General features: G+C 38.0%; 1 protein-coding gene across 7 annotated transcripts in view; it reads right to left on the minus strand.

Annotated features, from left to right (window-relative positions):
- Nucleotides 1-4088: 4088 nt before the first annotated feature.
- LMO3 (LIM domain only 3) overlaps nt 4089-24296 on the minus strand; it is a 66488-nt gene continuing 46280 nt past the window's right edge. For all 7 annotated transcript variants that reach the window (XM_013097123.5, XM_013097120.5, XM_013097119.5 and 4 more), the window contains 2 exons: nt 17234-17359; nt 4089-8075 (listed from right to left, as the gene is read on the minus strand). In XM_013097123.5, coding sequence (XP_012952577.1) covers nt 7970-8075; nt 17234-17359 — 232 coding nt within the window. In that variant the 3' untranslated portion in view covers nt 4089-7969. The remainder of the gene's footprint in view (nt 8076-17233; nt 17360-24296) is intronic.

The following is a 24296-nucleotide window of genomic DNA, read 5'->3' on the forward strand; positions in this document are numbered from 1 at the left end:
GATACCTGAGGCCCAGCATGGATTTTATTCTCTGTCTGTTGTGCAGATGCCACACAAGTGCTTGGCTTCAGTGTGTGCCCTCCCTTAGTGAGTAGCTGGTACTAAACTTGGCAAAGGAGTGAGATGTGCCTCTTGTACTCTGCTCTTTTCACAAGCTTACACCCTTGTCTCCGCTTGAGCTTCATAGTTTGGGAACCTTATCACCTTATCTTCAAGTAGATGTTCCAGCTGGCCATACAGAACACAGCAAAGGGGTGTGTGTGGAGGGGGGGGAGGGGGGGGGATGGATGGATTTAGGGGGGAACTAGAGAGGAAGTGAGTGAATTGACCTACAGAATTAACTGGGATGATAGGCCAAAGCAGAAAGTTACTTTATTGCTACAGTCTTATCAGTGGTACTTTATCACTTGCATGGTGATTGAGTGACTGTAGGACCAAATGTGAGGCTGTCATTCTAAATTAAAGACGCTTGTTAAATTGGCATTTGTTAATGCTATCCCACCTTGCTTTATCTTCTTTTTTTTTTTTTTTTTTTTTTTTAAAGTGAATATGTACTCATTATCACAAAGTTGTTGTACAATAGATACTACAAATGCTCTGCTTCAACAACAACAACAACAACAACAACAACAAAAACATACTTTTACAGCTATTTGGAAAATTCTTATTGTTGTTAATGGCTCATATGTTTGGTTAACTATGAGACGTCTGCTTTGGATACCTAGATATTTTACTGCAATCATAAATGATTAATAAAGATATATAATAAGCATTTTTAAGTACCTGAAAGTTCTTGCTAATGTAATAATACAGGCCTTTTAACTTTTAATATTTTTCATATTCTTTTCATCCAGAAAGCCAGTTACAGTACTAGCAATGTATTGGTTGTGTGCAACTGACAGCAGCTTTAATGACCTTGATATGAAGAAGGGCTTAAATAAATGTTATAGATGTTGAATAAATGGTAAAGATGCTTAGAAATACTTACAGATAATGCAGGATATAAACCAAGTTTTTTGAAAGCAGAAAAATGTTAGAAGATCAGATTTTGTTTTATTTTTTTCCATATCTGTATGTTCAGTTACATGAGTAAAACACATCAAAGAAAAATATGCATATGTATCAGTCTACTGATAGGGTTTTTCGTACCTGTTATTTTATGTATGTGTCTCCTCATAAAAACCACACTGCTGGGAGGAACATGAAGAAAAATAATGCCATTTATATTGCTGTAGACTGTAGGTAGAAAGACTACTTTTCTGTATTGGAATTTAGAGATGCTTTTGTAAAAGGCAACACTGGCTTGTAAATGACAAATACGCGCAACCTGGATCACAGCTGGTCACAAAGGCAGATCCATAGATTGTGCTAATGTTGGTGCTTCCCACTCTTTTTGCCACCTAGTTTGCTTAGGAGAGGAAAAGTGAATGTTTATGGTGAGATTTAAATCCTGATATACTTAATATCGTCCTCTTGGCATCTATGGAGAGAGAGTGCCAGGACAGGGAAACAAATTTGTCATCTCATTACCTTTTAATTTGTATTAGAAACACCTCTAAATAGTTGGCCTTCCAACGTAGCTCTTCCTTGTTATTTCTCAACAGCACAGCATATCGCATCGTTAAACATAAATTGCTCTTGGCTGGTTTTTCGAAGTGATTTGACAACATAGTTTGATTTTGCTCTAACATGATCTAGAAACTGTTTCCCAGTAGTGGGGCAAAAGGAATGTGAAGAAACTGTGGAATTCCTTGCAATTTGCTCCTTTCTTACAGTACCTATCGTGGCTTACTTAACTGTAGCAGTGTTTGAACCTAATAAAATTGCTTCGATGTGTTCAGTGATTACATGAATTGTATGGATTTCATACATTAGGTGAGACTTGGCGTAGAATGCTAACATTACGTTCTTTACAATAATGCAGTGAATCCCAATTTGGTTTTGATTGCAATAATCTGGAGTCAAATGTGCAAACCCTTGCTAATTTAAGTTGATTTTACCTTTATCGTTTTGCATATTACATAATCTAGAGCCACACAAACAAAAGCTTGTTTGGACTTACCGTGCTTTCCTTTTCAGAAAACAGAATTCTTTTTAATTAAAAACACTTTAAAAAAAAATCAGTATGTGTAATTGCTAACACCTGCTATGTGTTACTAACAGATGTTTCTTACTTACCTAAGGGAACTGTTATAATTACACTATAAGCTTATTGGAATGGCATTTAACCAAGATAGTTTAGGAACTTTAGGTGGTGACTTTGTGTTCTTTTATTAATCTTTCCTCATAAAAAAAAAAAAAAAAAAAAAAAATCCTTTAAGTGATGAGCTTTTATTTTTTTTTTAATTAATTAAAGGAGAAAAGAAGTCAACCTTCCTGACTCTCCTCCCCAACCTGTGTTCATCAAGCACAGGTAACCAGACTCAAGCTTTGGAGATTCAGTCTGTCCTTTCTCTTCTCCTTGGTCCATCACTAAGCATCAAGGAGGAGTTTGCGTCCAAGTGTAGCACTGCCTCAGTGTAGCACTGCCTCAGAAAGGCTTTACAGAAAGACTTTACAAATCCTGCTAATGGTGGGGTTTGAGGAACACAGGCTTGCTGTGTGATCTTGGGCAGCCCACTTAACCTCTGTGTCTCTGTGCTCTTGTCTGTGAAATAATGTGGTACTTGCCTCATGATGTGTCGGAGGCTCAAGTCAGAGAGATTGGCACAGGGCTTTGAGATCTTTACATTAAAGGTTGGTAATAATAGCTCTAAGTGTTGACCTGTGACTGGGAACTTGCAGCTTGGAAGCTGGCTTCCTCTGTGCCGTGGAGGTCTGCTGGGGCAGCAGCTCATGGGAAGCACTCTGGATTCCTGCATCTTCCAACTCGACTGCAAAGCAAGACTCTCAGTGTTCTCCCTCTGCATCTTCATTTATGAAACTAATCACACAATTACCTGCAGGCATGTGTTAAATATGACACTGGTCTCTGCAAAATAATGGGCCAATTGCAAACAATGAATAAAGAGAGGCAGCTCCATTTATAACTGCTGTTTCAACAGAGCTGTGTTGTAATCAAAGTGATCTGAGGGTGACTCATTAATTAATTGATGTTCTTTTTTATTATGTGCTATTGAGTTAATGAGTAATTTGTGCTAGATAACTCTCTGAACACACTGATTACGTGAGATATTTTCTGGGGCTTTCATACCGATGACATGCTGAATAGGTGGAAGATGGTATTTGCTTATGTATACTCATTATTAGCAGATTCAGGATGAATATAAATCAGCAGAAGGGCATTTTAAAAGGTATTAGATACATGCAACCCTTACTTTAAGGCTTTAAACAGATACTCTTCAGCTTTTAATGCCTTAAATAGTATTAAAATCACTTTCTTTATAATACTTCTATCACCCACAATTGGCAGCTTCTAGAAAGGGTGCCTACACAAAAGATTTTTACTGGGAGCATGTTTGTGCTAATGGCCTATTACCTTGCACATATTGTATTTTGGTTTCCTTTTGCAAGGTACTGAAGTGAACAGTAAACAGGTTTGGTCTGCATCATTGGACTGAAGTAGGAGAAATGTATTAAGTGAATATGTAATTGGCTTTTTTATCTAAAGTGGTATTTAAAAGAATAAAAACACTGTTCTTATATACAGTACACACTTTGCTTTCTGTAGTTTGAGTTGTTAAAGCTTTTGCTTTATTGAAACCACAACATCTCCAATGCCATAGGAGTTTTTTATTCATTAAACAACAAATGGCTAAATTGATAATTTAGTCTGACAACAGCAGCACAGTGGAAGCTTTCAGAAGAATCAGCTAAATGTATAAAATTATACCCAGCAATCACTACAGACCTTCATTTTTGACAAGATTTGTTCTAGGTACAGATGACTGTAAACTACCTACTGCTGAGAAAATTATAAGAAGCTGCTGTATATTATGTTGAAAAAAGCCTTTAAAGTACTTTGTCTGTACAGGCTAAAACCTACCAGAGTCCCTGTTTGTTTCTTTCCCCCACATTCTCCCTTTTCATTGACCACTTCTCAATCTATTTTTCTCAAGTCGGTTTATATGTAGGCAATTAAGAACATCTTGAGGGGGTGGAGGATGAATTTTATTTACATTACATGAGCATAAATTTGAGCATTTTGGGAGGGTCGTAGGAAGAGGTAAGATGATGTGCTTATAAAAGAAAACAAAGTAAGCAAGATAAAAAGTACAATTATGGAACAGATCAACTCTTAGCCCTGGTCATTGCTCCTGCAGAATCCAGGCTGTCTTGATTCTTCATCAATTGTGGCACATAACAGACACAGCAGGCTGTGGTTGGCAGAGCTTTCTACAATGGAAAATCAAGGTCTGATAATATGTACTTCTCCACATGGCTGAAAAAACAGCAGCTCAAGAGTAATAGTGAGTTGTGGTTGTGGTGGTTGTTTTTTTTTTGTGTGATTTTTTTTTTTTTTTTGGTCACTGGCTAAACTTAAGAGATCTGTAAAGACAGAGATAAAATACTTTAAAGATAGTAGATACAAGTGGAAACAATCTTGTCTGGCAAATAAGCATACACTGAACAATGGTCACTAGCAGAACATTTTGCTGTATACAGATAGAGCATGTTGACACACAGTGATGGAGAAGGAAACCTAAGGTAAATAAAAATAAAAGGAACCCAAAGGAATGGTCTAGGCTTTAGTCAAGAAGATCAATAAGGTGGCCTGGCAGATAATCTGTCTTTTAATATTTTCTTATGATATTATATTGCAGTGGTGTTGTAAATGTTTCCATTAAATAATTAACCCCCAGTTATTAAAAGCTAGGCAACATGGAAGATTGAAATATCAGGAAATGTGTAATCGATCTTTGACCTACCTTACATTTACATTTAATTTGTATCCTCTGCATACTAATTTTAGATACCAATGTGATTAAGATACATAAACTCAAAGTGCTCAAAGCAATGCCAAACCATCACATTGCAGCACTTCAAATGTATATATCAACACTTTTTTATCTTTACATCAATTGACTGATAGAACAGTGAGTCGTATTTTTTCCTTCACAGCAGGATCACCCTTCTCTTTCCCATTTTGAGCATACATCACAAAACGCACAAATGCATGTAAGAGTACATGTAACACTGCATGTAACAATGAGCTGCTGTTTTTCCATTCCACTCTCTTCACTTACCCTGCACAGAGCCGAGCAATGGCACTTTGTGGTAGAGTGCTAGAGCATGTATAGGTCTACTAGTATGTAGTTGCCTTCATCCCCAACAAACCTTTTGCAGGATTAGTTGGTTTTGGTGCTCTCCCAGCTCAGATCTATGGTTGCTTACTGCATGTATGAATGCTCTGCATTTCCCAGAATGTCCTAGTAACGTTTGCATGCATAGCTCTTGATTTTCTAAAGAGCTGAAATGCTTTACAAAAGCAGCGTATGTATTAGCCCCATTTGGCAGATGGGGACAATTGAGGCACAGAGAAGTTGAGTGACTTGCACATGCTTACAGCAAGTCAAAGACAGAACTAAGGTCCTGTATTTCCTGTTCCCCAGCCCTATTTCCAGACTAGGGATTTCTGTCTACTCTGTAGTCTGCTAGTGGGAAGCTGAAAAGAGCTCTTTCTGGTTTCTATCTGGAAGAAACAACACTGGCTGTAGGAGAAAATCAGAATCAAAATACGATAGTATTTTTCCCCTTCCAGCCATCCTCACCTTCACAGAGAGGACAAAAAGTTTATTGCACTTGAAGAGAATCTGGAAGAGCCTAGTAGTACCTCTGCTACTTCAGTGTCTCAGACATAAAGTGGCTGTGGAAGGAAGTGGAAGAGAGGCTTGTACTCATGGTTAGAAAGGAAGGTAGCTCTCAAAACAGGGCTAAATCTAATTTGAAAAGCTATGTGGAACTATTTCTTCTAATTAGCAACCTGGACGAGTCTATTCACGTCTTGCTGGTCCTGCATGAGTAAAGCCAAGTGTTGTGAGCCATGCTTATTTTTAAAGGGTTCACAGCCAGAAACAAAACCACACTGTAACAATAGTCATTAGAACTAAATATCCATTTCTAAATCAATCCACTGAGCATCGTACTTAAAACCACACGCTAGAGGAATTACCCCACTGCATTACAAATTTCTTTCCCTATCCCAGGAAAAACACGTTGAAACTGCACAATGGGACAGGAAGAGCCAGGAAAGACAGCACTGAACTTCAGCAGAGATGAGGGTTCTCAGGCTAAATAAAAGCAAGAGCTCAGCTTCATAGCAAAGTAGGATGTAGTGTGTTGGTTTTTTTTTTTCGTTTTTAATGTTGTTTTTCAAATGCAGGCTGTTTTCCTGGTGAGATAGATTACAGTGGCAAAGAGAAAAGAATTAAATATGCATTTAACAACTTTTTAAACATTCATCTTGCTTTCCTTTGCCAAACACCTGTAAGCTCTGTCAGGGGTATGAGCACTTAAGGACATCCTGCTGATGCAATAGCTTCATGGCTTTAAAAACACAGGTCCGACTCTCCTAGAAAATGGGCAGACTGGCAACAGTAGCTGTCAGGAGTGACTCCCCCTCTGTCAAAAGGATTTTAATTGCCAGTATCGATGGGACAAACCTGTAGCAAGTTGGTGTAGACAGCAAAGTACCTGTGTAGTTGAGTGTGGTAGCTCTCGCTTTCTGCACTGGTACTTCAAAGTTTTGTCCCATCTACGCCAGCATTTAAATTACTTTCAGCATTCACTGAGGTGGGTACCTAGTGACCAGCCACTCTCCTAGTGTCAGCACAGGGTCCTTTCCTTAGTGTAAATAGACCCTTGGAGGGGGCTGTTTACAGTGCCTTTTAGTTGAACACTTTTCCAGGGTTTTCTGAGGACACAAACTCAGAAAACTTCAGGGTTAAAACCTGACTTTAAAGAAAAAAAAAAAAAAAAAAAGAGAGAGAGAGAGAGAAGAAAAAAGCAGAATCACATCAAATTTTAAGAAATTTTTGTAATGTACATAAACAGAAGTACTCTCTCTTTCTTCCCCACCCTCAAATTAAAGGCATTCAGAAAAATAACATATATATATTTATATATATATATAAAATAAGGTACCCAGAGGCACTGGTTTGCATTAGGACATAATTTCCAGCTAAATTAAAAATCAAATCCAGGCATTCTGAATGCCTGAGAAGAACAAAAGCAGTACCCCAAATCATTAACTTTTGCACTTTTTATAATATATCCCAAACCAGTCAGATTTGTTTTTGAAAATTTTGTAGTAAAATAAAAGTGCTCTTTGAGGAAAATCTATGCAATTAAACAGCAGATGCTTAACCCCTGAAAAATAGAGGCTTATAACAGAAGTGCTGATAGACCCTTAACCATAGCATCATTAGCAGCAGGTGCTGCTAGAGTTATTAGTTTTCTAAATAGTTTTAATGTAAACATTATTCTTAAGCTCTAAGTGTAGCATAAGGGTTGGGATTTGCTCTTTAATTCTTTTTACTAGAAAGATACAGCTCATTTAAAATAGCTGGTAGATACAGAAAGCATAAATATACAGTAAGTTTAGACACTGATTGTACTAAATGCAACAATACAAAGAAGCAAACAGGAACACAAATGGTAACACAATAAAACTGTATTACATTTGTGCTTCAAATATTACAATACATTATATACAATAGTCCAAAATAAACATCTCATGCCAAATGACACAAAAAGAAACAAACAAACAACAACAAAAAAAAAACAAAAATCCCAATAGCAAGCAAAAAGAATTCAGCTGTATGTACAGTACCTTTTTAATTAACATTCAACTCTGAACTGGAGCAATTTTCACTACATACAGATGCAGTCCGCCTTTTATTTCACGCAACCATTCTGTCTCCCTATATCTACGCTATTCAGTAGGTTCCTGTGTCATTTCTTATATACATGTTGAGCAAAAAAGATAAAAGAACTTAGTGCTTTGTATTCTTAATGATGTGGCATCAGATCAGCGAACCTGGGGTGCATAACCTTCTTTCATTAAACCCTCCTCATAGTCTGTCTGGCACAGAATCATGTTGTTCTTCAGGAAAAATTTGTCTCCAACGCAAAATCTGAAATTACAACAAAAGTAGAAAAAAAAAAAAAAGAAGGTAGTTTCAAAATGAATGATACGATGTGATCTTACACGTAAGGAATGTACAACAAGTGTTCACGGTTTTGTTGTGCCCACCACAGGGCTCACACTTCTGCTGTCTGTTGCAGCACAGACAGACACACTGACATAGACATGTATGTGAAAGCCCAGCAGAGACATCACTCTGGTAGCAGAATCAATTCTGGGCTTTCAAGAAACGTGGTGCATGCAAGTGCTTTTGCTTTCTCAGCCAAAGGCTTCATTCAAAGCCCACTGAAGAATGTGGGAGTCCTGGATCAGGTCACCAGCACACAGATAAAACAGAATAAATAGCCAAGGCTACTGAGTTGATTGAAAAGTAAATGTACTGCTTTCACACAAATCAGAAGGAAAACAAAGTGATCATAGACAGTAGAATGCCCATCTGACGTGCATTATATTTATATTGTACAGACATAGCAATAGGAATTTCTTGTTATATTTCAGTTGAATATTTTACTAGAATTGATTTAAACGAGTGTTTATGAGAATCCTTTCTGGTATAAACACAGCTTTATATATATTGTAATGCAAACTAGAGACACACAGGTATGCAGAGAGACCTTTTTTTCCTTTTTTTTTTTTTTTCTTTTTTCCCTGTAGGAATTGATTATAAATTTAGTCACTCAGCTAACTACTTTCTCTCTTGTGGTATCAGTATACATAGTTTTATACTATTATGTGCATCAAAATGATCCAATCGCTACAAAATGCTATGAATTATTTCATTTGATTTTCTCTGATGGGTAGGAAAATCACGTAACACTAGCTCTCCTGGCTGTCTGGCTTCAAACTTCGAGCAAAGTAGTATTTCCTAGCTAAGCAGTATGCTTGAGTGTAAGGAGGCTCTTCACAGACACCCCCTCAACCCTTCCCCCCAGCAAAGCCGGTGTTCTTGAGGATGCTTAAGGAACAAGTGAATAGGGCCAATGTATAGAAAAACAGTTTCCCTAGTGACTGCCTTGGCAGGGTTACATTCCTTTGTTTATAGTGAACTCTCCAGCTATAAAATATATTGGGAGGCACTGCTCACATTATTCCAATTAAAATGAAAGAAAGTAACCTAAATGAACCCCTTAACACCGATGTGAATAAATGAAACCAGTTTCTACCAGCTAATTACAGATCTCACTACATAAAGTATTGTTTAATGTGTAACAGATTATAATGTCCTTTTTTGTATAATTTTCAAATGGTGACATCTTGGACACAATTAGGGTCAGATATAAATGCTTGTGTTGTTTACGGTAGATTTAACAACAGAGTAGCTATGGGAATAGCTGTATATGTATTTAATTGTAACAATTTAACCTTCAAATAGTGGTGTCTGCTGTAGTTGACCCAGTAAAACTACGTAAATTACACAAGTTGACCTGTGTGACCTCAGATAGTGGTCTCTCTTTATCAGATAGTCAATTCCTAATGATGTTCAAGCAGAAATCTTGGTGAATTGTCACAGATTAAATTGTGTATTGAAAGCAGTCCTTTAATGTTTTGTGAAGTTGGAGGTTTAAATGAGTAGCAGTTGGACTGATTTACATTTGTGAAGATTGGAATGCTAGACAAACAGTGAACCCATTTATTTTCCAACTGGGTAGCTTTGGAAATTTATCCTTATGCTAGCTAAATAGATAGAGGGAAAATAGTGTAATAAAAAAGTGGATTGAAAAGAATTAGCTCTGCTCTTAAAGGAAAATTGGTTTGTTTATTTGTGGACTTTTTTTCTGTAGGATTACTGCCTGCTGCTGATGATGATTGAAAATAGAGATTATGGAATGATCCCGAAATCTTTAAGTTATTTATGGTCAAGACAGTTTTATAGAATTTACAGGTTCCTTCTGCCCTTCCCACCCCAATCCTGGTATATTAGGCTGCCAACAACAGAAAAGTGTTTTGAGTAGATGTGTTGAAATGAAGAATTCTTAAAGCAAACAAGTTCTTTGGGGGTTTCTCTAGTTTCCACCTTATGCGTTGTTGTCCATCAACAGCACTCTGGACAGGAATTCTTTTGTGCATTTTGTTAGATTAGGTAAAGGAGTCTTAACCTAGTGCTAATAACTAAAAGAGTTTTTTTCTCAAGGAAAACCACCTTAAAATAATAATAATAATAATAATAATAATAATAATAATAATAATAATAATAATAATAATAATAATAATAATAATAATAATAATAAAATCTTTCTTAATTTCTTTTAAATGAATGTACTGGTTAATATGGACTGAAGCAGAGGGAATGAGATATTGGGGCAAATCAGTGACTCCGTCACAGTGATCCCAACAATTACTGATGAGGTTTGCACCTGAGACTTCCATCCAACTGTCAGCTGGGGAGACAACCACCTCTGCCTGCTCTGCATAACCCACTGACTGAATGACCTGGGAATGTTATTCAGCTACATATTCCTTTGTGATCCAACATAATCAGAATAATTGGTTTAAAATATTTATCCAATGGAAAAATACATTGCTGAAGTGCAATTCACTTGCATGGCAGTACTTTCATGTACAGCTTCTTATGATACTGCTTGAATCAAAATCCTGGCTGAAGCATTTTGTTTTTCAGCCCTCAGAGAAGTGCCACAGTTTGAATTAAACTACAGCAGCTACATGAGGGAGTCAGGACGCCTTTCCCAATAAAAAGTGTCAATGTATTTTGCTTTTGCTATGTTAATATGTCGAGCCAGAAATGCTCTACCTATGTCTACATGGCATTTGACAGCTATATGCATGAGTGGCTTTAAACACACACAGTTCCACAAATCATTTACCTTCCAAGTGTGCAGCTATCTTGCAGAGAGGCTGCCTGTGGCCTGTCTAAACAGGTTTGGCTGTGTGATAACCTGTGGGGAGGGGATCTGTTTGCATGGTAGGACACTCTCTGGGTTCATCTCGGGCTGGGTCTGCATGCTGTGGGTGATCCTCTGTGCCCTTGGGGGCAGCCTGTTACTTGCCATACTTATGGTCCAAATTCTGCACCCGCTTTCACACTGTGCAAGCTCAGTGCCCAAAACACTTTGGCAAAGACCAGCGCTGAGGCTTGCATATGCCCCTGGGTTTTAAATGTGTGAATTATGCATTCGTTAGGTGACAAAGAGGTAAGCACCAGGTGAAAAACATCTATGCTCCTGAGTACAATACGACAAGGCAAGGCGATGAATGAAATGCGACAAATTCTGTCCATCCTGTTCCACACTTTCAACCTTACGTGACTCTGAAGAACAGATTTAGCCTCTTCTGAAGTCAGAGCTAAATCTTACAACTACTTCAGATTGGTTTTGCACACACCAGGATTTAAACCTTGGTCAGGTTTAAAATGGAAGGGTAAATTCAAGCCTAGCCTTCCACCTCCAGCAAGCTTTTTTTGTCATGGAATTGACATAGGATGTAAATCAGGGCACAATTTGGGCACATATATCAAATGGAGTCAAGGAGCATATTGAGATGCAACTGGGTCAGGAGTATATAATGAGGCAAGACTATTACTCTTCTAGCAGGCAGATGGTAGTCTTCAGCCTTCCCTAAAACCCTCGCCCAATTTATTTAATAGGCGCGCAAGATGAACGGGGAAAATATACAATAGACTGCATTAACATGCCAGATTGGACTTACAAGCATAAATTGATAGTACTACTTTTGACATGACTGTGACATTAGTAGAATGACCATTATAATTAAGCGACATCCTACAACTCCTGTCATATTTTACAATGGCAAAAGGAGGGCCATTTATATTATTAAATGACCTCTGTTATCACCTTGTTTGGAGGGGAAGGTGTGCCTAGACTAATCACAAGTAGTATAAAACTTCCATTTTGAGAAATAGCTACTTCATTGTTCAGAACAGACATTTAAGGGGATCTCACTGCTGTCTGTCATCTTTTCTGATGTACAGGATGCATGTCAAGATATTGAAGACTTAGAAAAGTGAGAGAAATATTGCTGTGAACAAAGATGGCTGTGTGTGAAGTGCCTCCTCCGGTAATATCGCAACTTTGTCATTGTAGATGGAAACAAAATCTGGAAGCATCTAGTTGTTTTCCTCTAGGATAAAGAAAGCACAGACTTAGTCCACCCACACCCTTCCACTCTGCTTTTTGCACTCGGGGATGTAACTTGTCTTCTGTTTTTCTTCCTTTCCTGTTTTTTTTTAAAGCCAATTTGTTTCCAGTATAACTCAAATTAATGTTAATCTGTATGCACCAACCAAGAGCACCAAACCACTCTTGTATATCACCATTCATCAGTCCACACTTAGGGTTTACTAATTTTAGGGTTCTGTCAAAAAGTCCGTTTATTATCAAAGGCTGGAAAAGTGTAAGCTATGGCTGGATTTGTACATTTTTACTAGTAAGATGTACTGTATATACACCAGATATATAGTACAATGCATAGAACCAAATAGTTCAACTTACAGCGACAAACTTGGTGTGCTTTTCATGTATTGTTTTTCCAAATGCTAGTATGGTGAATGTATTAATTTTTATCCTGAATTTAGAGGAGGCAGTCAATGAAAATAAACTGTATTGAGGTTTTTAGAATTTATAAAATGAGCACACACAAAAATCTAACATTGGTGGTTAGATAAATACAGCCCTAGCATTACACAGCCCCCTCCCCCCCTCCACATAGACAGAGAACAAAGGCAGCATTGTGTGGGCATTTTACATTTTCTACCAGAGGTAAGTGTCTACAGCTACATCAGGACAGTGATTCGAATGAGTATGTAACTATTTTCAGTACAGTGCCCATTAAAATAAAGGCTGTTTCAGATAGAAGGGTAGAGCTTTTCATTTAAATGCCCCTCAGTGATAGCAGATGGGGGTTTTAAACCATACCCCAAGTTGACTTCAGAAGGCAGACAGAAATTATGGCAGCAGTATGGAACAAGCTGCTAAAGCAGCCGGCAAAGAGTGAAAGGAAGGACACTGAAACTCTGGAAAGTGGGAAAGCCAAAGGCAGGCTGAGATCATCGCTGTAGTCAGAAGTGTCAAGCAAAGGCACAGCTAAGCCCACTTGCAAGATTTTCCACTCCATTTTGCTAGTCACACACATGCAACCTGACAAAGTGTGAAAGGCAGTGTCTGTTTACAAGTTTATTTTTCCAGTGGTTCCCATATATTTTTCCTTTAAATTTTATGCAGAAATCCACTATGTGGGCTACGGACAAAGCGAGAAGAAGTACTTCTGAGGAGAAGTTTAATGTGGTCACAGAAAAGAAAGGGGAGCATCCACACCATTAAGATGATGGTCACTAAGCTCTGCAGGTATTTAAGAGATGGAAAAACTTATATTAGGAAAAAGGTAGACAAAGACATGAAAGATAAAGGGATGCTAAAATGTTTAGGCTAGCAGCAAAGCTTGATAGTCATAAAATCCCTACAATTTTAAGCATTGGTAGAAAGAAAAAACAATGGTGAAGATGTCAAAAACTGGTGTACAGAGCAATTAGATGCTAGAGCTGAATAACTTCATTAAAGGGAAAACATGACATAGTGCCTACTAGATGTGAGGGGACTGGATTTGGTGGCTCAGGAGATCCCTTATAGTTCTGTCTGTGTCTGAAGTCCTGTCTACAGCCTATGTTCTCAGAGTACATCATGTGAGACAACGAGGTTTTCCTCTCACTCTGAAAAATCTAGCTTTGGGAGGCCAATAAAATGGGGCAGGCACCTTACAAGTTAGTTCAGAGAGGGTGTTTATGGCCCAAACAAGAGTCCTCAGAAATCAATGAGTTCTGATTACCATCCACACTGAGACTAGAGCTAGATGGTGAGTTGTGGGTACTCAAAAATAATAAAGAAAACAGTGAAGCTGTGCACGAAAGCAGAAAAATCACCAAATCTTCCTCAAAAAGCACTGATAATAGGCAGGCCCCTCTCTCACAAGGCCATGATCAACTGTTTGAAGGACAGGAATATAAGGGTCATATGATAGCAAGCCTGAAGAGCTGGCTGCCCCAAGGATCAGCGTGATGAAAGTTAATATAATTAGTAGTTAGCTTGGAAGGCAGAGAGCATTAGAAGGAACAACCAGGCACAACATGACAGAAGACATTCACCATGGGCAAACACAAAGTGAATGTAAACTGCAAACTGAAGAAATGATTTAGTCTGCTTATGAATATTGCATATATTGTTACGAAAAAAAAAATCTTAATGGTAGACAAGAAGTGAAAATGTCAAAACTCTCAAATGTAGAACGCAACTGACAGTATTATATGCTTTACAGTAGTGCTCCAGATATAGTATATTTGTGTCAACATGAAGAATATCCCAAAGGATTTAAAATTTAATGGGGAAAGAGAATGTGAAAGTGGGGCATAAGGTCAAAATAAACATGTACATTTGGCAATAGTTGGTGATCTTTGCTAGTTCTGTTGCTGATTTCTGGATATTTCTAATGTGATTGAATATATATATATATATATTCCTCTTCAATAAATAACACATTAGGGGTAGTAGCTGGAGTGAAAATGAGGAGTAGATCTAAGTCAGCTCAAGAAGATTATTTTGCATACAAGGGGCAGCATGGATTAAGAAATAACATTAAATTGCTATGTTGTAAACTGATCCTCATCTGAAATCTGCTGTTTGATTTTCATTGGTCTATTTTAACTAGAGGAAGAAAAAAAGCAGCTGAGAATGGCAACAGAAGTTGTTAATGGCATGATGACTGAAATTATTCAATTTAAAACAAAAGAAAGAGGTTTCATAAAATAATATATAAATATATATGTATAAATGGGTCAGGTGTCCAACATTTGTAGTTTTTATTGTTGTTATACAAGTAATGAAAAACAAAAGATTTAAAGCCGTTTATGAACGAGTGTAGTCAATTGAATGCTTTGCCATAGGAAACACAGAAGAGCTAAGTTGGGGTATCCATGAAATAAAGTTTATTATAAAAAACAACAAAATTAATTCTTCAGTGTGCCACTAGACTCAAATTGTGAGGAAGAAAGGTACCCTACAGGCAGTATGTTTTATTAGGCTCCTTGAGAGCTATTGCAATATAATCAGGATTAGGGCCACTTTTGAGAATTTCTGAAATTCTTTGAAACTTCTGGAACTGCTCTCTGTTTTGAGTAGATGAACTCGATTGTATTTCAGGTAAATCAATTCCTTTGATCCAAGCCTAAGGCTCTCATAAGACTATTTTGGCAACCACTTGCCCAAACTACATGCAAAACAAAAATCAAATAAGAGACTAGATTGAAGGCTCAGGGATGACACGGCTAAGAATTATTAAATGTCCCTGGCATGCTCCACTTCAGAAGCACCTAACAGCACTTCCCCAGTGGGAGTCAGTGGCCTTAGGGCACAGTATGACGCATATTAGCTGCAAAGTGAAATTGTACATTAGTTCACACTTGCTATGGTAAAGGAAGAATATTAAAAATAATCACAACATCTTTGTTTTTTGGGGAAAGAAAAACAAAGTTCACTTCCTCAGATCCAAGAGTACTAACTATGATGAAAATCTTTTGTACTCAGGGTACCAAACACTGTCTGCTTTGCTTGACTGATGAAGATTAGCTGACTTCTTACATTAAAGAAGTTTGTCTTGTATGGGCTGAAGTGACAAGACAATAACTAAGTGCTAATTGTGCATAACCAACACTAAAGATATGCAGTCCCATTATGGCATGTAATAAATGAAGCGAACAACAGAAATATATTAGGCACTTTAATAATGATACTAGAACAGTGGTTTGCAGAAACAAGGATGTGAAGGGTTTAAGAAACGAAATCTAAGCGTGTGTGTGTCTTACTTGAGTGGGTACTACTGGGAGGCTCTGCCTGCTTTACTTGGAATACAGCCTTTTAGTTCTGTGGCAAGACAAAATTGATATAGGACTTTAAATAGCATTAGAACCTATAATTACTTTGCATTATTATATAGTTTAAGCAGTGGTTATTACTTGCCTGGTATTTTAATTTCCCATGCAACATGATGAAAAAGGTCAATTTGGCTTTTTTTTAAAGAGCGTAATTGTAGTGTGCTACACTTATTAGCAGCTGTACATTTTATGGTTCTTTAGGGATGTTTGATTTTTAAATGACTATAGTGTTACAAAATAATACACTGTAGGACAAGGTGAGTTATTAGGAAAGGTTATTTTAGAGCTGTATCTAACTTTGTCGTGTTAAGACTACTATCTTCCTATATTTTTTGTTACATCTCTAGAAATACCCATCTCAGTTTTCTTCCCACTTGAAAATGAAAAAAAAAAAAAGAAAAAAAAAAGGCTATAAAACTCTAAATAGGAATAGGATCATGTAATAATTGAAAAAACATAATGGGTACGTTAAGGAGTGGACATAATTGGTTCTATCTTTTCCTAGACCTCGTAGAAGTCAATGGCAAAGCTGCTAAAGACAGAGTTGTAAATTGGAGTCAGAAACAGAGCTTCTGGTGAAATCTCTAACAGGATTTTGCCATCACTCTGAATGTAGTTACTAAAAGTTGGGCTATATACGCCTCTGAAAAATTTAGTTTTTATAATTTTACCATTTTTGAACTTTGGTCTACAACTGTACCAAATGTGTGACTCCTCAGAACAAAGTGTCAGGTTTGGATCCTCAGATTTCTGTAATTTACAGTTAGGAGGTGGAAATAAAAATAGGGCATAGGAAGTCCAGTGCCACTACAGAGAAAATGGTGGGAACAATGTCTTTTAAATTGAACTGGCTACAGTTCTAGCAACAGGAAGAAACAATACGTAATTTAAAAGAATTATGTGTGACAAAAATGAAGAATTCAAATGAAATTCAGTGACAAATAATAAGGCTCTCTATTCTACAGCAAGGGATCTCAAAGTCTTTTATAAATATTAATTAATTAAACTTGACAGACAGCCTTTCAAAGCAGAGGAAGCAACATTATTCTTGTTTATTGGTGTGGGATTTGAGGCACAAAAAGTTTTCTGGCCAAGGTCATACAAGATGTTCTGCATCAGTCCCAGGAAAAGTATCCATGTCTTAATCTTGGGCTTCCACTACTGGTAGATGTTTCATCTTCACTTGAAAGTATGTCCACACCAGAGCTGAATCAACGCTTAGCATATGGAACAGATCCAAGAAATTCTCTTACCTCTGGTTACAAAGTTGACATGCAAAACAGTCCAGATGATAAACATTGTCCTTAGCTCTCATCACCATCTCAAAAGCAGGTATGAGCTTACTGCAGGCAGCGCAGTTTCCTGTAACACCAAATAACCTGAAGATACAAAAAGAAAAATATTCCTGAAGATGATTAACCGAAAAGAAATCCAGACTTTTTTTTTTTATTCCCCCAGTAGTTTTTTGACAGACTTCCCTGCACACCTCCCTTTGGAAAGGCTGGTGTTTGGTGGTCCAAGTCTGCACAATTTACAATAGAAAGGACTAGTCCCTTTTGCTAGGGAGAGCGTTATGAAGCAGTGACAAACTAATATCACACCTATTGTGATGTTATTCTTCTGCAGGTTATACTGACCTTTCTGGATAAAAGGAACATCTTGTTAAACTAAACAAAGAAATAGTAAACACATTAGGGATGTTACATAACTGTGCGGACAGAGGTCAAGCTGTTTGCATATGTGGGAAGAGTCTTCTGCTTGGATCGTGCCGTACAGACGAGAGTCACATAACCTTGGCTTTTGGTGCTATTTATTATTAAAACACACTTTAGCTAGAAAAGAAATAACACTTGAAAAAGCCAATATTCTTCGCATTTTTGACATCTAGTGCTAAAAGCTTTACCACTATTATTAAAAGAACATTTTATGAACAAGTCATTTAAATCGTCAGAAAGCATTAGCGGTTCATGCACCTTACAACCCTATACCATAGTTATTGCTATGATTATGTTATTCAGGTAGCACATTAAAGTAAATGAGGCTGTAAACTATATATAGTCACATCAGGAGTAGAAGTATAAAATACTGTAAGAACAATATGAAATGCTGTTTTTGCCAGACATCTATATAAATTTTTTCAAATTCTCTTTGTTAAAGATTTTTCAGGACTTTTCAAGTGGGTGTATTACAAAAAAAATCACACATATGCATCCTTTTGTAACATAGATGGATTATAATGAACAAGAAAAAATACGTTAGCTCTACATGGCAGCAATCTTTGAAACTAAGTTTATTTAAACTACTTAATAGTTGTGATGGATTATTAAAAGTAATGCTCTGCTTGTGCATAGCAGTTAATGCTGTTTTTAACTATGAAGCACACTAGATGAAAACGCCACATCTGCCAGTTTTCTTTTTTTCCTCAACATCAGGCTGACAGCAGAAAAATATAATGGCTCTCAAGGGAAACACCAAATTAAAAGCGGTTCTAAACTAATGAATTCAAAGGTGCTCTGTAGAAAATTCAGTTTGGTAACATAAAAATGAATACAGTTTTTAATCACATCCCTCCATTTTACTGAATTTCATGGGTTACCAACAAGCCTACTTAATTCCAAATCCTTTCACCTTCTGCTTCTACTTAGGATGTACTTTCTGCATAATATGTGCCTGTCTATTTTAAAGCTGCAACCCTTTCTCTCCTGCCTGACCTGCTGGTTACCATGATCACTGGGAGAAGGCCTGGGACCAGGCTGTCACCATCATCACCCATTAGACTGACTCAAGTTAACTTCTACTTCCATTAAGCATGATTAACAAAATTATAGATTACTTAAACAGATTTTAAATATTCTGTAAAACATTCAGTTCCAGTTCTATCTCCAGTATGCATGGGTTTTGCCAAGGCTATCTAAGGCCCACTCTGACTTTCATTCCTCTTCTGGATGAAGGACACAGGACTTCATTGCCCTTCACACCTGTGGCTGGTGGCTCTAGAAAAGACAAAACCCACTGACCAAGGCCCAGCTCTGTCTTCCTTCGTGTCTGTATAGAAGCTGGCAGTACTTTAGTTGTACGGGGAAAGCTGATCAGGCTGCAACAGCAGCACAGATGAGAGAATGGCCCCAGTGACTTCAGGGTCGGGACAGAAGGTTCAGAGAGCAGCTTGGCAGTCAGGTAGTTTGTCTCATCCTAATGTCTGAGACACAGCTCAAGCACTTTGCCAGAAAGGATACTGGGTGCAGGCTGCACTGCCTCCTACAGCCATGTCCTGCATATGGGGTGTGTGTCTGTGTGTGTGAGAGGGGAAACCCATTATGGTCAGAACTGCAATTTACATGTTGCAGAGCTGTGAAACAATTTGGGATTGTCATTCAGCAGTGCAAAGGATGAAGATTTACTACCCTGGAGTCCACTATGTGCAGATTTCCACAGTTCTGAAACCAGAGACCCCACGGAAGCTGCTTCAGCTAAGCACCAGATATATTAAAATTTTTCAATTATGTAAAGGAAAGGAGGCCTTCCTTTCTGTTAGTTCTTCCCCACCACATACAAAACAAACACGTGAGATTTATATTAGCTATTGTTAATTTTGGATAAAGCTGTTTATATGAAGAACATAGTTTTCTCCCATTAATTATAATAATAAAAAACCCACCATGCCATTTTGAAATTCTGGACATAGTTTCCCCCAATTTCAATTGCTCTCGCTCCCTGAGCATTTATCAGCTACCTGATTAGAATTTGTTTCCACACAAACCATTGATCATCAGCCTATTACTAGGCAAATGACAGTTAATTACCCACTACATTAACCACTGGGACCTGAGACCTGCTTCTGCTGCCATCAGTCAACATGATAAATGTGGCAAGTTCAGTAATGCATGGCCAGCCCTGAGCTGCCTGCTATAGTGTGAACAACCCTCAATCTCACTTCCAGGCCCAGGAAAATCTATGGCAATCTGCATAATTACAAGCTCTGGGTTAATAACAGACAAATGATTTGTTGCATCTAAACAAAGTCCTTGGAATGGGCCTGGTCTCCTGTGGCTGCCCGGGCTGCTGTTGTGCCACCAGTGTACTTCCCGCTACAACGCACGCAAAACAGATCCCTGACGCTGTATCCTTCCAATTTGTTGCCCTCCAATTTATGGATTCTGCATATGTGATTTTTAATCATTAAAGAACTCTTGAAGCAATATTATCTTAATTATTCTCTGCTGTAACCAGGGAATTAGGCTTCAGATAAAATTTTCTTCTTCTGTGCACTTTCCCTGCCTCGCTGGAGGCTCCATCAGTTTTCATCTACACCTGGACTCTGAAATTCTAATGATGAATTATTGCCCCTTTTCCTAAGAGGGTGAACCTTACAAGGGAACATTTTACTGAACTGTCAGCTCACAGACTGAGTGCGGAGATGCGGAAATCTGATCTAATTTACTGCAAAACGATGCATTTGTTAGACTTTCTCCTCAGTTTTGTCCAAGGAGCAAGAGATCAGTCGGGAGCCACCTTCATGTACTCTTTTGCACCAGCATACGCACACTCAACTCTCCATACATGGTTTTGTTTTCGTCCCCTCTTCAAACCTGTTATACAAGCAAGTTTCTAAAACGAATTTTACTTCTGTAAGGAACAAACAGTTTCCTTACAGCATCTTAGCTGCAGCTGAGGCACTGAGCTATGGCCTCTTGCTTAGTCTGTTCTACCAGAAGACTGTCAAGGATTTCACAGTACACAGTACTCACAGCTGCCTGGTATTATTCTGGGCTTTATTTACCATATTTTCTGTGGTCAGAGAACACTCAAACTCACTATTTTCACATCTACTTACAGGTAGTTACACTGTGACCTAGCTACCTCAGCAGATTAGAAAGCTGATCCTCGCTGATTTCACGTAGCAACAAAAAGAGCTAAAGAACATAAAAGTACAAGGATTTGTCTTTTCTCTTGATATTCTGAACCAACCTCTGAAATTTTATATTTATACTATATATACCACAATGAGATACGAACAATCAGCAACAGCAAACATATTGATTCTTAATGTGTTTGACTGGTACAGAACATCCTGAACAGAGCTAAAAAATGAAAGACATGCAAGAGCCCTTCTACAAACAAACCCAAACCTGACAGCTTGAGCAGCCAAAAGTGTGATTAAGCACCATGCTATTGATTCTACTTTGGTAGGTTTACTAAATAGAAACCTGAAGGTTAAGTACTGATAGATGAGAAAAAGGAAAAAGGAGAGGAAAGAAGAAAAAAAGAGAGGAAAGAAAAGGCAGACAGCTATGCGAAAGTGCAGGGACATTGAATAAACTACACTATACCCACCAGGCATGTGATTTCTAGATGGAAACAATTTAATCACACAGACACCAATTTCTATCCACTTCTACAGATTTTGGGTAAGGCACCGACTATGGAGGGGGGCCCTGGTTCCTCTTGTTGGCTTAGAAATACCACACGGCGTAACCATACAGTTAGGCAGAACTGCACATGCACTTAGATGAAGCTGATTTGGGCCATAACTGCCTGTCAGATTGCATGGGACTTTCACGAGATTTAACTAATGTCATTGGTTACTCTTGTTTCCACAGGTTTCCTTGTTTTGCTGTTTTCTTTGACAATTGTCCTCTCTAGGGGTCATTGATTTGCTACCAACAGCACTTTTTTTGCCTACTTTATTTTTATATTAAAACATTGTACGATTTGTATAAGACATCTGGGTAGCCAGTTTGTAGTAGGAGTATGAATCATCTGTTTGCAAAATGGAAAATGTAGGAGAAAAACATCCAAAGATACAGGAACAACAGAGCAGACATTACATGGAATTTCTCCTGTGGTGCAGTAATTATGGATAGTTTCGCTTGGTTTCAAATTATTTTTCTCGTCATTCCCTCTACCAGGTTAACTAGGTTCATTAGGGAAAAATACATACAGTATCTGAGCTCTAAACCAGCCTTTGCCACTAACTGATTGGGTGACCCTGGCAACTCACTTAATTTTGGTCTCAATTTATTTGTTACAAGGAGGTGAGACCTAATCTTCACATTGTAATATACCATTTTTATAAAAACTGAAATGGTACTTTCAAACCGCTGTTCTTCAAAGTCCAGGAGGTATCAAAATAATACACATACTGTTTTAAATGTAATCAGACATGCACTGAAACAGATAATCAGCTTTTTTTGTCCTAGTAGTTGTGTGTATTACTCAGGATTTCAATTCAAGCTGCATGTACTGAAAGGCAGAATTTGGCCCTCAGCAAATATTTCAGACAGCACAAGATTCTATTTGGAGAAGCATAAAACCACATAAAAGAACCTAAAAGTTAATGAGAGAGGGAGAGAAAATTATCTAAAGATCTAGATTACAAAGCACTCTGAAAAGCACCATTTTAGAGAACATGTAATTTTTACATGTTGATTATTATTTAGATTATTAGGTGGAGATGTTTTAGACATTTCTAAGTGACTTAGGGACATGAGTACTACTGGATTTAAATAGTCTTTATTCTCTTACTTCCCACAAGATATTTTTGCAGATCCTCCCTGTCAAATTGTAGAGAAAAGTAAGAGGGTAAATTTGTCCCACATACATTTTTATGAATGCCTGAAAAACTTATTTCACTCCCACCCATCCTCAGTTCCCTGGAATGGCTCACTGAAATTAAAACATGCTTCCAGTCAAGGGGAGAGGAGAAAGTGCCCCACTTTGTCTACTTCAGTTAAACCACACAAGGGAAGAAGGAACAAGGGAACAATTTTCCATTTGACCTGCCCATTCACAGACCTCCTGACTCCACAAGTAACCAGTAAAACACTTCCAGTGACTTTGCTTGACGTAACTCTGGTCTAGTAATCAGCAGTGGCCAGTGAATTGAGACCCCTCAGAAAGAAAGGAAAAATGCAGAAGAAAATGGCCACTTTTGAAACAGTTCTCTGTTATCTCGTGTATCCTTATTACTGCTTATATCTCCTTCTAAAGGTCCCTATCTTTTTAAGTCCTATCTTGACAAAACTGGAGTGTCAAAAGAGGGGAATGCTATGAAGTTGCAAGCCAGGCTGCTCAGCAGATCTGAGCACTGAGACTTCAGCTAGATTTTCAGCACTCCCCAGCTGCAGGTGTAGCAGTCAGATTTTCGTAAGAGCTCAGCATTCTGGGTGTTGAACTATTTCAGAAAATGTAAAATCACAGGTGTCACAACATGGAAGCAGTTAGATAAGACAGGATAAGATGGTCTTTATTTAGACGACTATCCAAATTAACCTAAACCTTGTTCCCGATAGTGTGTACTACAAAAAATATGAAGAAAAAGAAAAGACAAACACGGCCCAACTAGTTTAAGCATGTTAAAGAAGGCATTCAAACACAATTACTGAAGTGGGCTTGAATGCCTACTAAAATCAAAGGCAGATTCAGTGTTTGCCTTGTTTGTTAATGCTGTGAAGAGAGTTACTTTTGCCAAACTAGAGTATTTTTCACTTTAGTATCCTTTGTTTTATTTTCAAAGCTAACTCCTGCACTGCAGAACAAACTCAATATTGGAAGTATGCTGATACTCATAACATCATCTATTTGTAAGGATCCCCAGCATATGCCACCTGGAAATGCAGCTCACTTTGCTGAGTGTGAGCTGGGGTACCTCCACAGAGCCAATGCCACTCAAAATTTATGTTGGTTGGTAGCTGGATCACAGGCAGATGGAAATGCCACAGTAGGGCATGGCTATAGCCTCGCAGCACAGTGACATGCCACATGTCTGAATGTCTTTTGCTTTCATGTTTAGCTAGCCTGAGAACGTGGCAATCCCGCCTGGTGTTGACTGGACTGTGTTAAACACTTAGCAGTTGTGTCAGCAGGATGCACAGGAAGAAAACTGGAGGTGCAAACCTTCCTCAGGTGAAGCTGCTGTTTCTCATGCTGTCCTACCATATACAACTATGGTAGAAGAAAATAATTGCATGCACTCGAATAGTTAAGGCAGACTTTTTTGTCTTTTCGCACACAAGTTTTATGCATTGCCCTTATCACTGCGGATCTTAATTTAATGTAGCTGAGACATTCCCCTCAGTGCAGGCTTCCAGTTTCCTCCATCTGTGTAGAACAAGCTATTTGCCAAACTCTGTCCTGTGCCTGTTGAAGTTCATGAAACCAAGCCTTTTTTCCTGTGCAGACTGTGTGAAAGAATTCTTTATGTAAAGTTAACATGGATGAATTCCATTTTCAAACACCTCAAAACCAGACATTCAAGCCAAAATATAGATTTACTTCTATATCCTTCTCTAATTAGGTTATTTGTGTTCTGTGAAA

This window comes from Anas platyrhynchos, chromosome 1 (genome assembly GCF_047663525.1).
Source record: "Anas platyrhynchos isolate ZD024472 breed Pekin duck chromosome 1, IASCAAS_PekinDuck_T2T, whole genome shotgun sequence".
Taxonomy (NCBI): domain Eukaryota; kingdom Metazoa; phylum Chordata; class Aves; order Anseriformes; family Anatidae; genus Anas; species Anas platyrhynchos.